Source organism: Ostrea edulis, chromosome 7 (assembly GCF_947568905.1).
Source record: "Ostrea edulis chromosome 7, xbOstEdul1.1, whole genome shotgun sequence".
In the NCBI taxonomy this organism is placed as follows: domain Eukaryota; kingdom Metazoa; phylum Mollusca; class Bivalvia; order Ostreida; family Ostreidae; genus Ostrea; species Ostrea edulis.
The window spans coordinates 87,779,594-87,799,124 of record NC_079170.1 but is presented as its reverse complement, the minus strand read 5'-3'; the positions used below and the strand labels follow the sequence as shown (position 1 = coordinate 87,799,124).

The following is a 19,531-nucleotide window of genomic DNA, read 5'->3' as shown; positions in this document are numbered from 1 at the left end:
CAGGAAGGGATCTTTATCATGCTACAGCTGCTGTGAAACGGGGCTTCGATTTTTATAGTCTCATCCGAAGGACCGCTCCATTTAATTGTCTTTTACGACAAGCAATGGGTACTGAGGATAAGTGGAAAACGTTCAAAGTTTACGGACGGAGACCGCTCTGATCGAAAAAGTTCACTTTTAAAAGCTCTCAGCTCATGTGAGCTAAATATGAAGCAAATATGGAATACTCTTTTATGTCTTTTATTTCGAGTTTACATGGATATATGGAATTAACATAAAATGAATATTGTTAATAGATAAAATGTCGTCGATGTACGTAAAGGTTGAGTTGAAGGCCACAACAAGAGATTTTGTCTTCTAATGTAGAACCTTTTGAATAAATTTTGCCTCATAAGAATATAAAAACAGGTCAGCTACATGTAATAAAGGAGCACAAATTGTGTCCATGCATGACAATTCGATCACCAAAACCCAGTAGATATTGCCAATGAGCTAGGAACTCCAGCACCTGTATACTATCAACTTAAGAGCTCTTGTGCGCAGAATCAGAGTGGTGTTTAACAAAGTCATTTTTTTGAATGACTGATCACAAGATATGGATATTCCCGTCTTCTGATATTGTTTGCTCAAAATTATTGAGCAGAACGCGAAAGCGATTACATGTACATGACAATCAATCGGCTTGCGATCTTTATTCGTTATGTTTTTCTATAGGAATAAATCACTCGGACATTTAAAGACTGCAATGGATTGATCATATTTTATGGAAGAATTGGATCTCGTCGGTTGTACGGATCCAAAACCAAACACAGATTGTGTTAAGGATAGTGTGGATCCGTTTGTGAGATTTTCTCCTGCTTTTTCTATGCTGGAAAGTCGACTTTGAAGAAGTTCTCTTTTGTTCTTCTCTGGAAGCAATTCATAAAATTCATTATCTGCATATCGTGCAAGTTTGTATGGAATCACAGTCTGAAAGGCGTTGTCGTAAATCTCATTCAAGCCGTATTCTGAGCCATAGTACAGACACTTCATACAATATTCCACATCATTGTCCGCACTAACATAATGAAAAGGTGCTTTTATTTTCTTGAACTCAAGTTCAGTCAACAAGAAAGTTTCACATTCCCTCAAAACACATTTGACATCGTACTCATGCGCCAATGGTAAGAGATCTCTAACCCGACTCTCTGAAAATATAGATAAATTTTCTTTTATGGATAGTGGCATATTACTGTCCATCACATGTCAGATCATTATGTCGATTTGTCGGGGAAAATCCCCATTCATATTTCTCATTATCTTCCAATTCCTATATACATGTATTAATGCCATTTCAGCCTCGTATCATCCCTTTTCAAGCGGCCATAGGGGTCTTCCAAACTCGTAATTCGTGGGGAGGGGTTTCTGGTGTGTGTCAGATCGTCATACAATTTTGAGCGTGAACGCATTGTTACGATTGAATTTTAAACTTATCATTCAGTTTAATGAGTGGACAAAATCATCTGAGAAATCGGCATGATTAACCGACAAGACGACATACATGTAATCATCTGTCGACATAAAATTTTAACCGACAAGTGATTACAGAAATACAACGTGTACATGTGTCACAGTTGCAATCTATTCAAAATATATTTATGCGCTGTAATTATATCAGTATTCATATTGGCGCGCATACATGAAGCCAATTGAATACAAACTAGTTTTTCAAGTATGTGAGAGTCAGTGTGAATGTTTTGTATTGTACAGGTGGTAATTATTTCTATTTTTAGTTCAACTTTACGTTTGACTGACCAGTGGTCTGAGTTCATAATACTGCGGACCAATGGATTTTACCGAATACTAATTAATTATGCATGTCTTACTAACCCGTGCACTATATAAAGTTAGAAACCCCGCCAAATTCCCCACTCTAAGCCCTGTACCAATGCGGTTATATTGGACAGTCCTTGGTAACATATTGATTCACTCGATGTAACTTAAATATATTTTTCATTTATAATACTGGATACCTGGTAAGATTTACATTTATCTTGTAAAATGTTTAAATGTCTTTTTAGTTTATGTCTTGTGCTTTATGTATGTGTATTGTCTTGTGTGCATTTTTGTGAGTATGTTTTCGTATTTTTTCTAGGTTTTTGCCCTTCTATTGAAATAAAATAATTGTCTGAGACCGACCCAGTTTTGTATTGTTTGCGACAAAAACAGCGACCTTGCAACACATGTATACATACCACCATTAAGATTACGTGACTATAAAGCAATTATATTGCAGGGAATTTTCACTTCACCTGATTGTTTCTATCGTAATGGCGTCACAATTTTATTTTAGACCTATTGGTCTTGGATTTTTGTTAGACCTGAAAAAGCACATTTTATAACACTTAAACAGTTCAACCTGCAGGTTAACAGTATTTCTCACTTGCAGTGAACACGTGTGGCTGAATAAACAAGATAATAATGCTTTATTCCCACGAATCAGGAATTCAGTCTTCTTATCTTAATATATACATTTAAATGGATATTGCAGTTTAAGAAATTGAGCAATTTAGATTGATTTTGTAACGTGCCGGGTGTTTACAGAGTGTCTAGGCTCGTACCCGGTTCATCCGAGTTTTAATGAAAAATGATCAATATAGTAAATTTCACCTATCTGGTGTTTATCTAAACACAAGAGGTACAAGTTGCAATATATACAAATATTCTTTACACCTGCCTGGTGTTTAATGTTTAACCTCTATGCACAACTGGCACTTGTCACTTGTCAGATCTATGCCTGTTTGTAGCCACTGACCTTCACCATTTGTATCTGCCAGTTGCATATGACACCTGTTTATGGTCACTTTCCTTTGCCAGTTGCATATGCCACTTGCCTGCAACATTTTGTGTTTCCCACTTGCATATACAATTTATCAGTACACCACTTGCCTAAAGTGCCGCTGTTGATTGCTCAGAATTGAATATACCACAATGTCATATTATTATTGACACTGGAACAATCTGCTACAGTATACACCTTACATTGGAATACCACCAAATTCCATCAACAACCCGTATCAACAGGCCATAAGATTTTCCATATCATAATGTAATTAGGACTAAAAAAGTATTCCTGACTATTCACAACATGTATATCTATTTTTGTTTGTCTTTTTGTTTTATAATATCAATTCTTGTTACTTGTATTTAATCAATACACATATTAATTACAATATTTACACGGATTTGATTACATAGTCAAAGGGAGATACATAATTTAACAAGAGGCCCATGGGCCTAGAATCCCTCTTCTGATACATTGTAGAACAGGCAAAAATTTTCACTAACCAAGATTCATCAATTAACAAGTTTTTAATGCACTGTGACCTACTTTTGGTCGACACACTGAAGACTCAAGATGCTTCAAATATAGCCGTCAAATTCCAAAAGAAGGCCACAGTGACCTACTTTTTGGTCGACACACTCCAAAGACTCAAGATGCATCAACTGATAAAGTTTGATAATTGAAGTCAAATAGCATCTGAAATATTCAGATATAAACGTCAAATTCCAAAAGTAGGTCACAGTGACCTACTTTTTGGTCGACACACTCTAAAGACTCAAGACCCATCAACTGACAAAGTTTGATGATTGTAAGTCAAATAGTATCTGAAATATTAAAATATAGCCGTCAAATTCCTAAAGTAGGTCACGGTGACCTACGTTTTGGTCAACAAACTATGAAGACTCAAGATGCATCAACTGACAAAGTTTGATGATCCTAGCATTCATAGTGTCTAAAATATGCATCTAAAATTGAAAATGCGAAATTTGAATGTCTGCAAAATTCAAAAAGTAGGTCACTATGACCTAGTTTTTTTATAAATATGTTTTGAGGCCTCTAGACGCATCAACTTTCAAGGTTTGATGATTCTAAACCTCTTGGTATCTGAAATAACAACCTAAAATGTATTCATAAATGATTGGCCATAAAATTCAGAAAGTAGGTCATGGTGACATACTTTTTACATGACGCAGTTTAAGGTCCCATGATCCACCAACTGACAACTTTTGATGATCATAGGCTCAAACGTGTCCAAGATATGCTTCAAAATCCATTTAATAATAATTACCTGCAAAATTCAAAAAGTAGGTCACCATGACTTATTACTTATGTAATAAAAGAATTAACGTCAATAAAACCTCAAATTTTACCGCTAATTAGAAATTTAAACAAGAGGTGCATGGGCCACATCGCTCACCTGAGTCATTGGCCCATATCTAAAGATTTTCCATTATTTGCATGTAAAACATTGGTCCCTATTGTAGCCCCAACCTACCCTTAGTGACCATGGCTTTTACAAACTTGAATCTGCACTATGTCAGGAAGCTTTCATGCAAATGTAAACTTCTTTGGCCCAATGGTTATTGAGAAGATTTTTTTTAAAAGATTTTCTTTATACATTAGTATGTAAAATTTTGACCCCCCATTGTGGCCCCATCCTACCCCTGGGGACCATCATGGCTGCACTATGTCAGGAAGCTTTAATATAAATGTAAACTTTACTGGTCCAGTGATTCTTCAGATCTGAAGAAGATTTTTACTGATTTTCCCCCATATAGTTGTATGTTTGTTGATCCCCTATACCCACCGGGGACCATGATTTGAACAAACTTGAATCTGCACAATGTCAGGACGCTAAGTCGCTTTCATGTAAATTTCTATTTTCCTGGTCCAATGGTTCTTGAGAAGAAGAGTTTTAATAATTGTCCCTATATATTTGTATGTAAAACTTTGAATCTGCACTATGTTAGAATGCTTTCGTGTAAATTTGTACTTTCCTAGCCCAGTGACTCTTGAGAAGAATATTTTTAAAGATTTTCCTATATATTTGCATATAAAACTTTGATCCTCTATTTTGGCCCCATAATACCTTCGGGACCATGATTTTAATATACTTGAATCTGCAGTATGTCAGGAAGCTTTCATGTGAATCTCTTCTGACAGTGGTTTTTGAGAAGAAGGTTTTTAAAGATTTTACCCATGTAAAACTTTGATTCCCTATTTTGGCACCAACCTACCCCCGGGGGCCACGATTGGAACGAATTTGAAGCTGCACTATTTCAGGAAGTTTTCATGTCAATGTCAACTCCTCTGGCTCAGTGGTTCTTGAGAAGAACATTTTTAAATGATCCCACCCTTAGGCCTATTATAGTGATTATCTTCCCTTTGAAAGGGCATGACCCTTCATTTCAACAAACTTGAAAGCCTTTCATCCAAGGATGTTTTGTGCCAAGTTTAGTTGAAATTGACCCCGTGGTTCTGGAAATGTGAAAAGTTTACAACGACGACACCGACAGACAACGAATAAATTTTGATCAGAAACGCTCACTTGAGACATCAGCTCAGGTGAGCTAAAACAATCATAAAAGCTAAGTATTTGTTGAAATGTGTTTGCTAAAGTTTATTCTACTTTAGTCAATTTCTTAATATATCAGTACGAATTGAGATATAATAATATACAATAAGTATATATATATATATATATATATATATATATATATATATATATATATATATATATATTCATTATTGGTATTCATCTGAGGATGGATGTTAAAATCCAGAAAGCGCTAGTGATTTAAATATATTTTGGAACTGTATATTTTCCTGCTTTTTTGTTGAATTATTTTGACTGTATAATATCAACTCTTTATATTTGGATATATATATATATATATATATATATATATATATATATATATATATATGTGAGGCCACGTCGAGCACTCTAGAAGATTGTATCGGATATTTATCCCAATATATATATATATATATATATATATATTATATATATGATGAAAGCATGATTTTCAAAAAAATTATTTCAACACAAATATGAACAAAAGACTGGGATTTGAACTCGAGGTCTTCGTTTCACCACCCAATGCTTTAACTACTGAACTACGATGATAGACAAACAAAAATCGATCGATACAAATAATTTCACAAACCATTTAAATCGTTATCTTGTGACGTGGTGTCATACAGAGTATAAGCTTTAGTGTAGTGGGTTAAGAAAAAATTATAGCACGAGTTACCGTTACCTTCCTTAGATTAAGTCTCATTCCTTTTCCATAATCAACCCAATCTTTCAATATATTACTTTAAAAAATGCTTTAATAATATTTTTAAAGGGGTATATCGGTAATATTTGGGGGCATGTCGGTAAATCACGGGCATTTCGGTAATTCGACGTATTGATGATCAGAATGCATCGTAGTAGACTTTGAATGCAGGTAATATTTATGCTTCAATCAAGAAAGAACTTGACTTTTTCATAATTTTTATTTCTAATTAATATAGATAATTACCCGTCATCTTTATATATTCCCTCGGAAATATGCATCTCAAAAACAAAACGAAAGTAGAATATTCTTTTCCAGGAAGCTCAAGTTCCGTTGCAGTTTTTTCTTTGAAATCCCCGGTGAACATTTTCCTAAAAACTGGCGACGCATCCATTAACACCATTTTAGAGACGTGTAACTTCTTTCCCTCCACAATTAGAGCTACATCTGCCACGTCTGGATCAAATGGAAAATAATCCTTCTCTGAAACATTTTCCACATTTTCCACATCTTCGTTATTTATATTAAAAGTATTGATGTAATCGGCAGAAAAAGGGAACGCCATTTCCAATAGCCGTGTTTCGAGTTCCTCCGGAACACCCGGGATTTTTCGTATTTAGTCACGCCGGTCACGTGATATGAGCAAAATGTTCCACAGGGGTACTTCCGGTTAATTTTGTTTACACTGGTAACAAAATTGTTTTTGACAAATGTTACGGGGTTGCAATTATGTGAAATTAATTTACAGAGTTCTTTAATTAAGTTGCTTTCGAAATTTGCTCCCTGGTCCGAATGTATGCGTTTTGGAATTCCATAGTGAACAATGAATTGGTTAAATAAAACATCTGCAGTGGTTTTTGCTGTTTGGTTCCTAGTAGGATAAGCCTGTGCATAACGAGTGAAGTGGTCTGTAACTACCAATATATTTTGTTGTCCTCCCTTTGATTGTTCCAGAGATAGAAAATCAATGCAGATTAATTCTAATGGCTGGGTAGAAGTAATACTTACCAATGGTGCTCGGTCAGGTTGTGCCTTCCTCTTTATACATCTGTCGCAAGTTGTTATCCATTGCTCAATGTCCCTAGACATACCAGGCCAATAAAATCTTTCCTTTATCAGTGATGATGTTCGTTCCCTGCCAGGATGACCCATTTCATCATGTAATAGTTGTAATACCGTTGGTATTTTCACTGACGGCAAAATAAGTTGTTTCTTGATCTGATCTTGAAGAGTAACTTCTCTGTACAATATTCCATCTTCTATACTCAGACGATCGAACATTTTAAATAAAGGACTGCGTGGCATCTGACCCTTCTTTGGTTTATCTCCCGTGAGGACTCTTTCCATCCAGGGTCTAATATTACTATCTTGGAACTGTAGTGTTTTCCAGTCCACATCCATGCACACATCCATGTTTAGATCTATCTGCACTATGTCAGTTGTATTTGGACTGCCAAAACTTTCGATGCTAGCAATGTCCAGTTTCTTGCATATCGACTTAACAGATTCTTTAGATAATGGAATCCGAGACAAGGAATCGGCATCCTGATTGTTTGCTCCAGGCCTGTACCTGATGTCAAACTTGTAAGTCCCTAATGCTGCAAGCCATCTATGTCCTGTTGCGTCCAGAGTGGCAGATGTCAACACATAGGTTAGTGGATTGTTGTCTGTTAAAACTGTAAAAGAATTCCCATATAAATAATCATGAAATTTGTCCACTACAGCCCACTTCAACGCCAAAAACTCAAGTTTATGGGCTGGGTAATTCTGTTCTGATTTCGACAATCCTCTGCTTGCAAATGCAATAACTTTTTTTAAACCGTCATGATCCTGGTAAAGCACTGCTCCTAAACCTTGTCCACTTGCATCTGTATGTAATTCAAAAGGTTTTGCAAAGTCTGGATAACTTAAAACTGGAGTTGATGAAAGTTTTGTTTTCAATATATCAAATGCTGTTTGTTGTCTTTCACCCCATTCCCAATCTTTAGCATGTTTCTTTTTCTTTTTCTTTGATGTACTTGGAAATAATTCTGTGAGAGGTTTGGACAACTGACTGAAGTTCTGAATGAATCGTCTGAAGTATCCCGCAAATCCAATAAATTTCCTTACCTCTTCTGCATTGGTTGGTATTGGCCAGCTTACAACTTTTGAAATCTTTTCTGGGTCTGTTTCTACACCTGATGCTGAAACGACATGTCCTACATATTTAACTTTTTTCTTGAAGAAAATACACTTTTTCGGAGAAAGTTTCAAATTTGCCTCTTTAATACGATCAAAGACGAACTGCAGTCTCTCTAAATGCTCTTGAAATGATGAAGAAAAGATGATCACATCATCAATGAAAATGCAACAAATTTTCAAATGTAAGTCTCCTAAAACTTCCTGCATTAAACGCTGGTATGTGGCAGGTGCTCCAGACAGACCAAATGGCATACGGTTAAATTCATATAATCCTAGCGGCCCTACCGTAAATGCTGTTCTCTCCTTATGTTGCTCATAAATTTCAACCTGATGATATCCCGACTTCATATCGATCACGGAGAAGAACTTATTTCCTGCTAAACAGTCTAACATTTCCTCAATTCTTGGTAAAGCATACGCATCTTTCTTTGTCCTTTTGTTTAGTTGTCGATAGTCGATGCAAAATCTTAAGGAGTTATCTTTCTTCTTTACTAAAACTACATTTGACGACCATGGAGAATGAGATTTTCTAATAATTCCGGATCTCAAAAGTATCTTTAAGTGATCTCGTACTTCGTTGATCATTGCTGGGGGTATTCTTCGATATCTTTGCTTAAAACTCTTCTCATCATCTACCTCAATTTTATGATAAACATTTGCAGCATGTCCAACATCGGTGTCACTTTCTGAGAATAGGTCACTATACTTTGCTATAAGATCTTTCCCTTGCTGAATTTCATCAGTTGACAATTCGTTCTCTTCCAGTGATATCTTGTTCAGGATATCTATCGATGGGCGTTTAATTTCCTCATTTACGTCTTGTTCCAATACTGGCTGAATCTCGCATATAATTGACCTTGGTTGAATGATAACAGTTCTGGTAGTAACATTGCTGATGTATACGTCTACTGGATCCAATCCTCTTTTACTAGTATCACACTCTATCAATGATGGTTCTATGTCAAGATCTTTGTTGAGTTTTGTCTCAGTTGTAGGATGTAGCATTGCTAATGTTTGTTGGTATGGTATTGCCTGATCTATACAACCCTTAACAACTATCCTGGAATTTGGTTGTACTCTGACTGTTGTATTCTCGGCACTCCTAACTAATCCTAATCTATAACGGTTTTTCCTTAATTCCTTTTCTCTAAGTAAAATAGCTCGAAAAGATAAATACCATGGTGTTGTCAACTTTGATTTCTCCAAATATTTGTCTCCATGTTTCTCCTGAAACAATTTCATTAAGGTATTCAAAATATTTGTCCCTAATAATATCGGTACTTTCTGGTTGTAAGGACTATCTGGTATGACGAGTAGAATTGATGTTATTGGTTTCATTTCTAACACTTGTAAATCAAGTGTAATAAAGCCTTCGTAGGGTAAATGTTGTCCATCAGCGCATTCGATTTTTAGCAAAGATCCTAAATCTTGAACAGGAATTTCTTTGAAATGATCTTCATAAAATTGTTTACTAATCGTAGAAACTGTGGAACCTGTGTCAATGAGTGCTTTAGCTTCAATCCCATTAATTAAGATACTTGATTCAGTTGGATCTCCACATAATCCAGGTGGTAAAGTATTCAATTTTTTTACTGATGATATGAGGTCTTGTTTTCTGTTGAAGTCTATGGATGACCTCTTTTCATAGACTTGTTGTAGTTTAAAGTCAAAGGTTTACCGTGAACATCCCTGTTTGCACGACAACCTCGCTCTATGTGTCCTTCACGGCCACATCTCCTACAAACAATGTCTGGATACTGGTCGTTAACCTGTTCTTGTGATTTATCATCCTCTTTGTCTTTCCTGTAATAGTTTTTGTCTCTGTTCCTATTTCCAGATCCTCTGTATCGTTTCCTTCCTCTGTTCTGATATTCCAAATTCTCAAGTCGATGAGTTATTTGTTTCAACACTCCTTCAATCTCACCCGAATCTGCTTTCTGTGCAACTGCTTGCTTCACTTGAACCTTCTTGTTATCCTCCTCATCCAACTTAAGCTCTTTTTCAAGTTTTCTCAAAGCAACTCGTAAGTCATCAAAACTCTTGTGTATCTCCTTTTCGTAATGGCAACTGGCCTTTAACTCAGGTTTCAAACCCTTATATAGCATATCATGCAGCATCTCATCTGCCATCTCAAGTTTGACTGCTCCCACTTTAATTGCTCTTTGCATGATATTCTCCAATCTGCAACTCCAAGTTGTTACATCTTCATCTCGTGCCTGCTTGGTTCCATAAAATTCTCCTAAGATATTTTCCCGTTCATCAATATCTCCATAGACGCTGTTTAGTTTTGAAATGATTTTCTGCAAATTTGCATCAGGACCTAGATTCATAATCACTCTGCCTGCTTCTCCTCGAAGTGATCTCCTGACCGCCTGTGCAATGTCTTCCTCTGAATGCACTTTATCTCTCATGACACATTGCACCTCGTATAGCCATAAGTCAAATGTTGTGTCTGATCCTTTTGACTTATCATTCCCAGAGAATAAACTGAACCTCAGGGGTTGGACAATGTGTTGATATTTCTTCTGATTCCCTGGCTGTGTTTCTACCTTTTCAGTTTTTACTGTAGTTTCAGCTTTTGACTCTACATATTCTTTCATCCATTGCACCAGATCATCTGGATTATCGGCTTTCGGTACAACTTCCATTTGTCCTAAAGTTTCCAGTAGTCTTTTATACTGTTCAGGTACTTCCGCCATTGTGTTATAGTTAGCGAATGAAAATGCGCCAGTAAACTAAATTTCCGTATACGTGAAACAAAACACGATGGTTATAACCCAAATCGGAAATAAACCGCGCGTGGTACCAATAATTGTCATGAATCGCAAAATGTTTTGCATACGTTTTTCGGCATATGTGTACCCATAAACAATAACACTCTTATTTGCAAAGAGTAACTCTATTGTACACCCTTATTTGCTAAAGAGTAAATTTGAATTGCTTGAGGGGACTGGTAAGATGTTTCACCTATTTACACTTTGCCTATTTATCCATGTACACTAAGTACCAACACACCTGATTTGACTGAACTGCATCTAAATAACACCTTTGATCCAAGCACTGACCTCTTATATCAATAAATATTCAGTCACAATCCTGTTATTAAAGTCACTGTAAGTTAATGAATGTTAATATCTTTCTTGCATCAGATTCTCTCTCAACACTCTTTCAAATCAGTAACTTCAATACTTGTACTAAACCATGATTGTAAATATCTATCTACAAACCTCAGTTATATGTAAAAAAAAATATTCACAAATACTTTTGATATACTTCTTAAATGTAAATAACACTTGACCTGTTAAAATGTGTTTCAACTTTCAATGTAAACAAACACTATACACTATAATTTCTACCAAGTGCACTAGTCAGCTCTCTATGAGTATTACACTGAAATTATATACATTGACATTTATGCAACAGCATATCAATATACTAATTAAAAGTTTGGCACAGTCCTGTCTCTGACCAAAGGCATGGATCTCCACAAGAATGCGTCAATTCACTTAAGGAAATTCGGAATGAAATGTCCTGCTTATAACTCAGGGTTGCTTCCGAATTGTGTAGTTTGAGTTTATGAAGTACAATATTGACACAACACAATCACTATCGATGTGTCAAAAAGTAAATAAATAAGACTGGTAACTTAAAAACTATCACATGTACCTCACATCTTCGGAATCTTCATTTGTTTACAATTCTTCAATGAGAACTTCCGGTTGTACTTCCCGTGAGGCTCTTCAGGATGTGTTTCCAGTGACGAGAGGCTCAGGTGGGTTACGTCATTAAACGTTGGGCGCCATTTCTGTTACGGGGTTGCAAACCGGTTCTAATGACCACACAGACCATCCGTGACAGGTTATGAGTTTATTGAAGAAATAAATCTATTTCTGACATGTAAATAGCAGCTCAGATATATGGTACCAGAGCCAAAATATCAAAAATAGGAAGATAACTGATTTTCAAGGAACCTCAAGTCAGAAAAAAGATGTCAAAAGATATGCAAAGAAAACCACCCTTCAACACTCTGCTATTGAATACAACTGACTATCTAAAAATCCAACAGAACTCACAAAACCCATGACATATAACCTTTGACACTAAGCTTAGCCAACCAAAATGAATTAAATAGACCATGAACAACAACTGCATGCATGGTTTAATCATAAGGAAAGCCATTAAGGTCATAATTACATTACTACATATCTAAATAGAGAAATATGGAAGACCATTATATAATCCAATAAAAGTTTATGTTTTGCAACTTACATATTTTATTTACACTAAAAATAAAATAAATTATTGATATTAATTCACCCTACTACACAAAATATAGATTTTGCGGCACAAACTGTCGCAAATCAGATAAAGGATAGCAAGGGATATATATTTACTTGGGAAGATGTCAAGTTTACCTTTTCCCAAACCCGGGAAAAGCGTCCACGCAGAGGAAACGATGGCGTCATTTGTGTAGAAAACCACGAGCAGCCGAAATTGAGTGCGATTATTACATTCCATGAAAGCTGAACCAACAAAGAAACATCATTGTTCTAGCCAGTTTGCTTATATTAACTTTTAGGAAAACCAAGAGGTTTGTACTGACTCTTAAAAATATAATATAGACTGTGCAAAATCTTGTCAATCTTAAGAATAGGTATACTTGTACCCTCATCCACATCTGAGCAGTGTATGTACTTACTAAACGGTGTTCATGTGACATTAAATAGAGAATTTCAATTATGAACTCATGGTTCAGGCTCATAAAAATTACGCAGCAATTTCACAAGGGAGTGAGAAGGGGGGGGGGGGGGCATATATAATATCTGCCAATTAAATAAAATATGTGAACACCAGATAATATATCCCTACGGATCTATATTAGAATTTGCATGATCATTTATTCAAGCTCCATACCGATGGCTCATTCACTGCAAAATTTTGAATTATATCAAAGAACATTGATCTTTTCTCCAACTTTTAATACCAATCAAGCACAGGCAATATGCATCGCTTGGGGTCGAATTTACTCAACTTTTAATACCAATCAAGCACACGTAATATGCATCGCTTGGGGTCGAATTTACTATTAAAGAGTATCTTTAATAGTAAATTCGAACACAAGTGATGCATATTGCCTGTGCAATCAAGGTACTTTGCATGTACATCAGATATGTACATTTCCACTCAAACCACTTGTATACAAGAATGGAACCAGCTGAACATGAGCCAGGTTATACATGTATATTATATATTTGCTCTCCTACCCCTTTGATTCAGTACTGTGTAAGGAAATATACTATTGAGTATATATATTTTTTAAAAAGAATAACAAAGAACAACAATTTTCATTCATATTTTATTCAACATATATATACACAGGTTGATAACAATGGCTGATCTGCATATAATGACTGCTAGTTATTGGCTGGTATGCAGTGAAAGGGAGCTAAAAAGGAGTAAAAAGTTCATATAAGCCAGGTGAGAATTAATTTCTTTTTTGTGTGTTATACATATGTAATTCTTTTCTTTTGCTGCTTCAAATCTTGTGTATTTGAAAATTTTCAATCTAATATTTTGGCAATGTTATAGGTAGTGTGGATTAAATAAACCAGTGTTAAGGAATATCCAGTAATGGCATGACATCATGAGAGTTTGGCATACCGACATTCAGATGATTAATGATGAAACTGAAGACCTCAAGTGAAAGGCATGGAAAATGATCCTGTTCCCATAATGATATACCTGAAAAAGAGGAGGGATGCCACAATATTGATAATAGGCTTTTGTCAATTTGAGAAGCAAAGATGTATATAAAAAAAAAAAAATAATGCTGAAATTATAATTCATGTATTTGTTAAAAATACTGTTCACTGCACATACATGTATATTTTTTTTTAACTTATTTCGAAATACATGAAGTAATTCATATTAAAACTGTGACTGTATGAGTTTTCATGATTTTTATCAATAAAGCTTACCATATTCATTGTACATATATCTGATTTCCCCTATACATTGTAGTCATATGAGAGCTTGCTTGCATTCAAAGATCTGACATCATGTATAAAGCCGAGTTAAACAACTTCAAAATCTACCCAACATGTTTTAAATGAACACAAAAGATTCTTCCTAATTTCTTCTTTTTTTCAATTTTGTTCATAAATTTATATTTAAGTCAATTCACCTTTTTCAAACTTTTGATGCATATGACGGATTTCCTCTGTATTGCTATATCTATCAGGCCCAGCACAATCTCTATATTTAACTATATAGTTTTATAAAGCTATTTCAAACAGCTTCATTAAGCTAGTTTCGATTAAATTTCTTAAGTGCAATGACACATAACAATATACATGTACTTTGAACTAACCACAACACTATTCTAGGTATATATCATATGTCATTTTAAGAATTTTCATGAAAAGAGAATTTCTTTTGTATTGATAACTGTCCACTACCTTGTGTGTGTCGATACTTTGATAAGTATATGATGACTTTACAATGTGGAATCTGTAACAACTTAATAATCCTAAACATTTGACAATTTTGAATCAAAATTCTTCCTAAGGTACATAGTTTAAGAAGCTTTTTTTTTGTTTTCAGTGTGTTGTTTTAAGTACAAGGATGAAATATTTTCACTTAGAAATTCAATTTTTATGCTTTAAAAATATATTTAATAGAAGATTTGAAATAGTTATATCAAGCAATTTCAATTAGCTTTAAAAAGCTATATAGCTTGATTAGCATATTTATATAGCTAATTATACTAGAGATTGTGCTGGACCAGTCTATGAGCACATAATTGAAATTATGTTGCTGAAAGGAATAATATCACCTTAATCATGATCAGATATATATTTTGTTCAGTGATATAAATATTAGCAGTAATTACAAATACCTACTGGATTGTGAAAAGTCAATAAAATGACTACAATAATCAATAGTCATGCTAAAAATTCTTCCAATTACATGAGTATATCATTGGAAGTCAAACTCCAAAGACTTAATTTGTAACACAAGTATTAGTTGATAAATAATTATTTTCAAATTAGACAGCATATTGACTATACCCAAGTAGATAATTTTATCCTCACCCACATATGGCTATACCATTGCACTCAGAAACCCAGTCTAATTCAATCTAAACTAGCTTTAAATAATAAAGCCATTTCAAATACCTATAATATTATAGCTAATCTCTTACTTTTCACTGTGTATTGTCATTATCTATATTTTATATCAATAATTATCAGGTCCAGTCCAAAGACTATTTCTACCTATGCTACATAGGTAGAAATAGTCTACTTATAGCTACCTAGGTATTTAAACCTACTCCAGGTAGCTATTTTTACCTACGTTTTCCTTTACTTGCATTTCGTGGTCAAACGCAGAAACGGCGCAACATGGTGTGTACCAAATTTCTTGATTCACTTATACTGACAATGAATACCACAAAAATATTGGACAAAAATGATTACTTTCAAATTTGCATCAATAACTGCACCCACTTCCATTCTCTAGGAACTTAGGATCAAAGATACATGATAAGAAGTCTAGAATGTTTTACAAATCTTTATTAATTTTAAAGTTAACATTCATGCACTCTTACATTAAAAGTTTTTGAGTCGATTTTTCATGCAATTTCCTCTACATTTTCCACCCTCGTAAAGTATTTAAATTTACACTCCGAATTTTGTCATGCACATGCACAACATGATACATAAAACGACTGACCTGTTTAAAAGATGTGCCTTAATTATTATTTCTTTATATCTTTAAAAACATGTGAAAGTAGGTAAAAGTAGCTACTTTAAGTAGCTTTCAATAGCTATGTAGGTAGAAATAGTCTTTGGAATGGACCTGGTTATACATGTTACATGTTTATGTCCATTTTGACCCTGATTTGGTAACATAAATTCTATTTCACATAGGCCCTAGACTGTACTGGACCTAATGTCTGCTTTATGAAGCAGTGCACATTGTGTTTTGTTTAATCACACACACACACACACATATATATATATATATATATATATATATATATATATATAATGTCCTAATTTTCATTTTACCTGTTTGACAGGTTTCAGTGAGTCTAATACGTTCTTTTCCTTTACCCCTCCGGTTACTAGACAGCTGGGCCTTGTGTGAGTTACACGACATCGTCTTCTTCTGTTCTTGACGAAGTCTTTCGTTGTATTTCGTAGATCAATAGTAGCTTATCAAACGCTCATAAACAAATATGTACCGCATACACCCCAAACTTTAAATGTGTATTTCAATTTCATGATGATCGACAAAATTAAGCCTAGACCTAATACACGAAGTGTCGACTGTTGGTAAACAAAGGTAAACAACGATAAACCGGAAGTAGCCCTGTGGAACATTTTTGACGCGGCGTGACTAAACACAGAATAAACACTGTGTTCCGGAGTAACTCGAAACACGGCTATTACCTGATTGTGTTCTGTATTTCCGGTTACTATAGGAATGTTCGCCGAAGCGTACTGTGACGTCACGATTCGGGCATGCGTGTAAACTGGTTGGCAGAACCAAAATTGATAATGGCGATTAGTATGAAGAAGTCTACCGATAACGACATTTTATCAACATATGCGAACTCTTTGTCAGAAGAAGCGAAAAGGAGATATACGGTAAAGTTGCTGTACAACCGTGGTACCTGTTCTCTGCCTGATCCTTACCATTTAACGGAGAATTGGAGCCGAAGCCCAGGCGGCCGTTTCACTAAACGATCGTAGATCGTAAACGTAGACTTAAATGTGAACGTAGCACGTAAGACCGTTTCACTAAAAGTTACGATTTGCGATTTACGATCAGTATTGATCGTAACCCTACGAGTGGTCTAGGGTTATCGTAAGTGTTCCTACATGCACGTAAATGAGCAATATGGCCGCCATGCTGGCCCCGCCTGAGATCATTTTGTGGTAGTATTTACCTGACCGAGTTTGTTTATACTTTGTAGGAAGAAAACAATCACAATGACTTGCAGTCTGCTTTTGCACAAAAATATTGTACAGTCCGAGCCCGAACCTTAAATCAATTAGAGTTGTCCTTCTTTGTTATGCACACCCACAAAAATGTCAGTCTCACAGGGGTCAAGTTCGTTTTGGGCCCGGGCTCTGTGATACCACAAATATAGTAAATTCATTGTATCATAGAGTTCGGGTCCAAAACGGGCCTAGCCCTTGTTACCAGTTTGCTGAAATAAATATAAAGACAATGCAAGATCGAATTCATATTTTAAAAAGTGAGGGGGGGGGGGTAGTCAATATATCAAACTTTGCATGTAATAATAACGAGAACAGATATTGGGGGGGGGGGGTATAGTTACATATTCCTGCATCACCGTTAGATCACATGTATATTTAACATTAGAGGGGTTCCAAGACATTATTATTCTCATGTTCAGAAATTAAATTTCTTTAGAAACAGTTGATTTAATGATCCAAGACGTTGCGATTCCACGTACTCAGTTTTTTTCCCCCGTCAGATCAATACCTTTAATGCAACTGACTAACTGCATAATACATGCACATTTTAAGGAAAATATGATAATAAAATGATTTGGTAATGGGAGAGGGGTTAAAATCCCAATTTTGCAAGTGGATCGTTTCTGTGCTTTTATGAAGGTCGTTAGAAATTAAATATACAGACTAGACCTATATGTATACACAGACAAGGGAAGGGTCATTATCGGACCCTTGGGGTTCCGACCCCTTTTTATAAAGTGAAGTGCACTCCCGTGGGGATCCGGGTTAGAATAGGTCCTCAGAACCTCTTGCTTATCGTAGGAGGCGACTAAATGGGGCGGTCCTTCGGATGAGACTGCAAACACTGAGGTCCCGTGTCACAGCAGGTGTGGCACGACAAAGATCCCTCCCTGCCCAATGGCCGTAAGCGCCGAGTATAGGCCTAAAATTTGTAGCCCTTCACCGGCAATGGTGACGTCTCCATATTAGTGAAAATTTACGAGAGGGAAGTTAAACAATATAAAAATCAATCATCATAAAGTGTAATATCAATAATAATTTTTAATAAATGATCTAGATTATACATCGTCACGTAAAGACAGAAGTTATCATATGCTTACATGCCTAAACGGAAAAAATATATATAAAAGACAAACGCATGTGGAAAATAAATTTCAAGTCATTTTAGGGACAATTGAGCCCATGATTTGTTTGAAATTTATACAAATAAGTGAATAGATATGTCATTAGTGTTACAGCTTATTTTACAACAATGATTAAACGCCGGAGTACGTACATATCCATGGTTTGATGCAGGGTAAAATTTCCTATACTTGTGTGCAATTTTATTTTCATTTTATTATTTCCTTTTATCAATATAATTTCATTTTCTTATTCATTTTTTTTAATCCGTTGAAGATAGTTTACTTATTGATGGAAATTTGGCTCACATGAGCAGATCGATACATGGCATTTAAAATTCTAAAATGTAATTCTTTTATGTTTTTTCTTATATCACCCCCCCCAACCCAATTTTAGTTACATGAAAGTCAATAAAAAATATTCTATCAATTGTTTAAACATTCTAGGAATTTTCTTTACGTTACACTAGAGATCGGGCTCAAAATTTCCATTATTTTTGTTGACAACTTGCATGGGTTACTGCAGATGATAAGGATATGTTTAAAACCATGAAGAAATAATGAATGAATATTTCTTTCCATTATAGGATTAATTTTAAATCTACCTCCATAGAGAAAAGAGTTCTAAAAAGTCAGACGTAAATCGCAATCGTAAGTGTTACGACTACGTTAGGTTTCGTGAAACGCTCGTATACGTGCGAGTCAAATGATCTTAAACGTAATCGTACGTTTACGATCTACGATCGCTTAGTGAAACGGCCGCCAGATACCTGGCCAGATCTGACCCTGTAGGTATTTTTACCGCCGGACACCGCCAGACACAGCCGAACACCGCCGACCACCAAAAATATTATGTATATATTAAAATAAATCCCCAAAACAGACCATTTGCGAATAATGCAATGTATTTAATTCATATAATGAACTTATACGTATTATTAATGTGATAGAATACTGTAAAAGTTCTGTACAACCACCGCCGAACATCTGTATACTACCGCCGAACACCTAAGATGTGCTTTATAGTATGAAAGGTGGGTATCATGATTATTGTAACAAATATCAGAAATGATTTATGATGTTTTTAGCATTTCTTAAAACCTAAAAATA

General features: G+C 35.1%; 1 protein-coding gene and 2 long non-coding RNA genes across 4 annotated transcripts; 1 reads left to right on the top strand and 2 right to left on the bottom strand.

The window, feature by feature from the left end:
• Positions 1–224: 224 nt before the first annotated feature.
• On the bottom strand, positions 225–6,675 carry LOC125655085 (RCC1 and BTB domain-containing protein 1-like). The gene is made up of 2 exons (XM_056142872.1): positions 6,355–6,675; positions 225–1,187 (listed from the first exon to the last, which is right to left on the bottom strand). The coding sequence occupies exons 1-2, from the start codon at positions 6,671–6,673 to the stop codon at positions 709–711; spliced, it is 798 nt and encodes a 265-aa protein (XP_055998847.1). The 5' UTR covers positions 6,674–6,675; the 3' UTR covers positions 225–708.
• Positions 6,676–12,621: 5,946 nt separating this feature from the next.
• On the top strand, positions 12,622–14,234 carry LOC125683810 (uncharacterized). 2 transcript variants are annotated; one of them, XR_008796435.1, is made up of 3 exons: positions 12,622–12,880; positions 13,669–13,767; positions 13,879–14,234. It is a non-coding gene; the product is annotated as an uncharacterized LOC125683810 (long non-coding RNA). The 2 variants fall into 2 exon arrangements; XR_008796434.1 differs by having other exon boundaries at positions 13,669–14,234.
• On the bottom strand, positions 13,632–16,668 carry LOC125658615 (uncharacterized). Its single transcript, XR_008796433.1, has 3 exons — positions 16,362–16,668; positions 13,951–14,031; positions 13,632–13,735 (listed from the first exon to the last, which is right to left on the bottom strand). It is a non-coding gene; the product is annotated as an uncharacterized LOC125658615 (long non-coding RNA).
• Between the last annotated feature and the right edge of the window lie 2,863 nt (positions 16,669–19,531).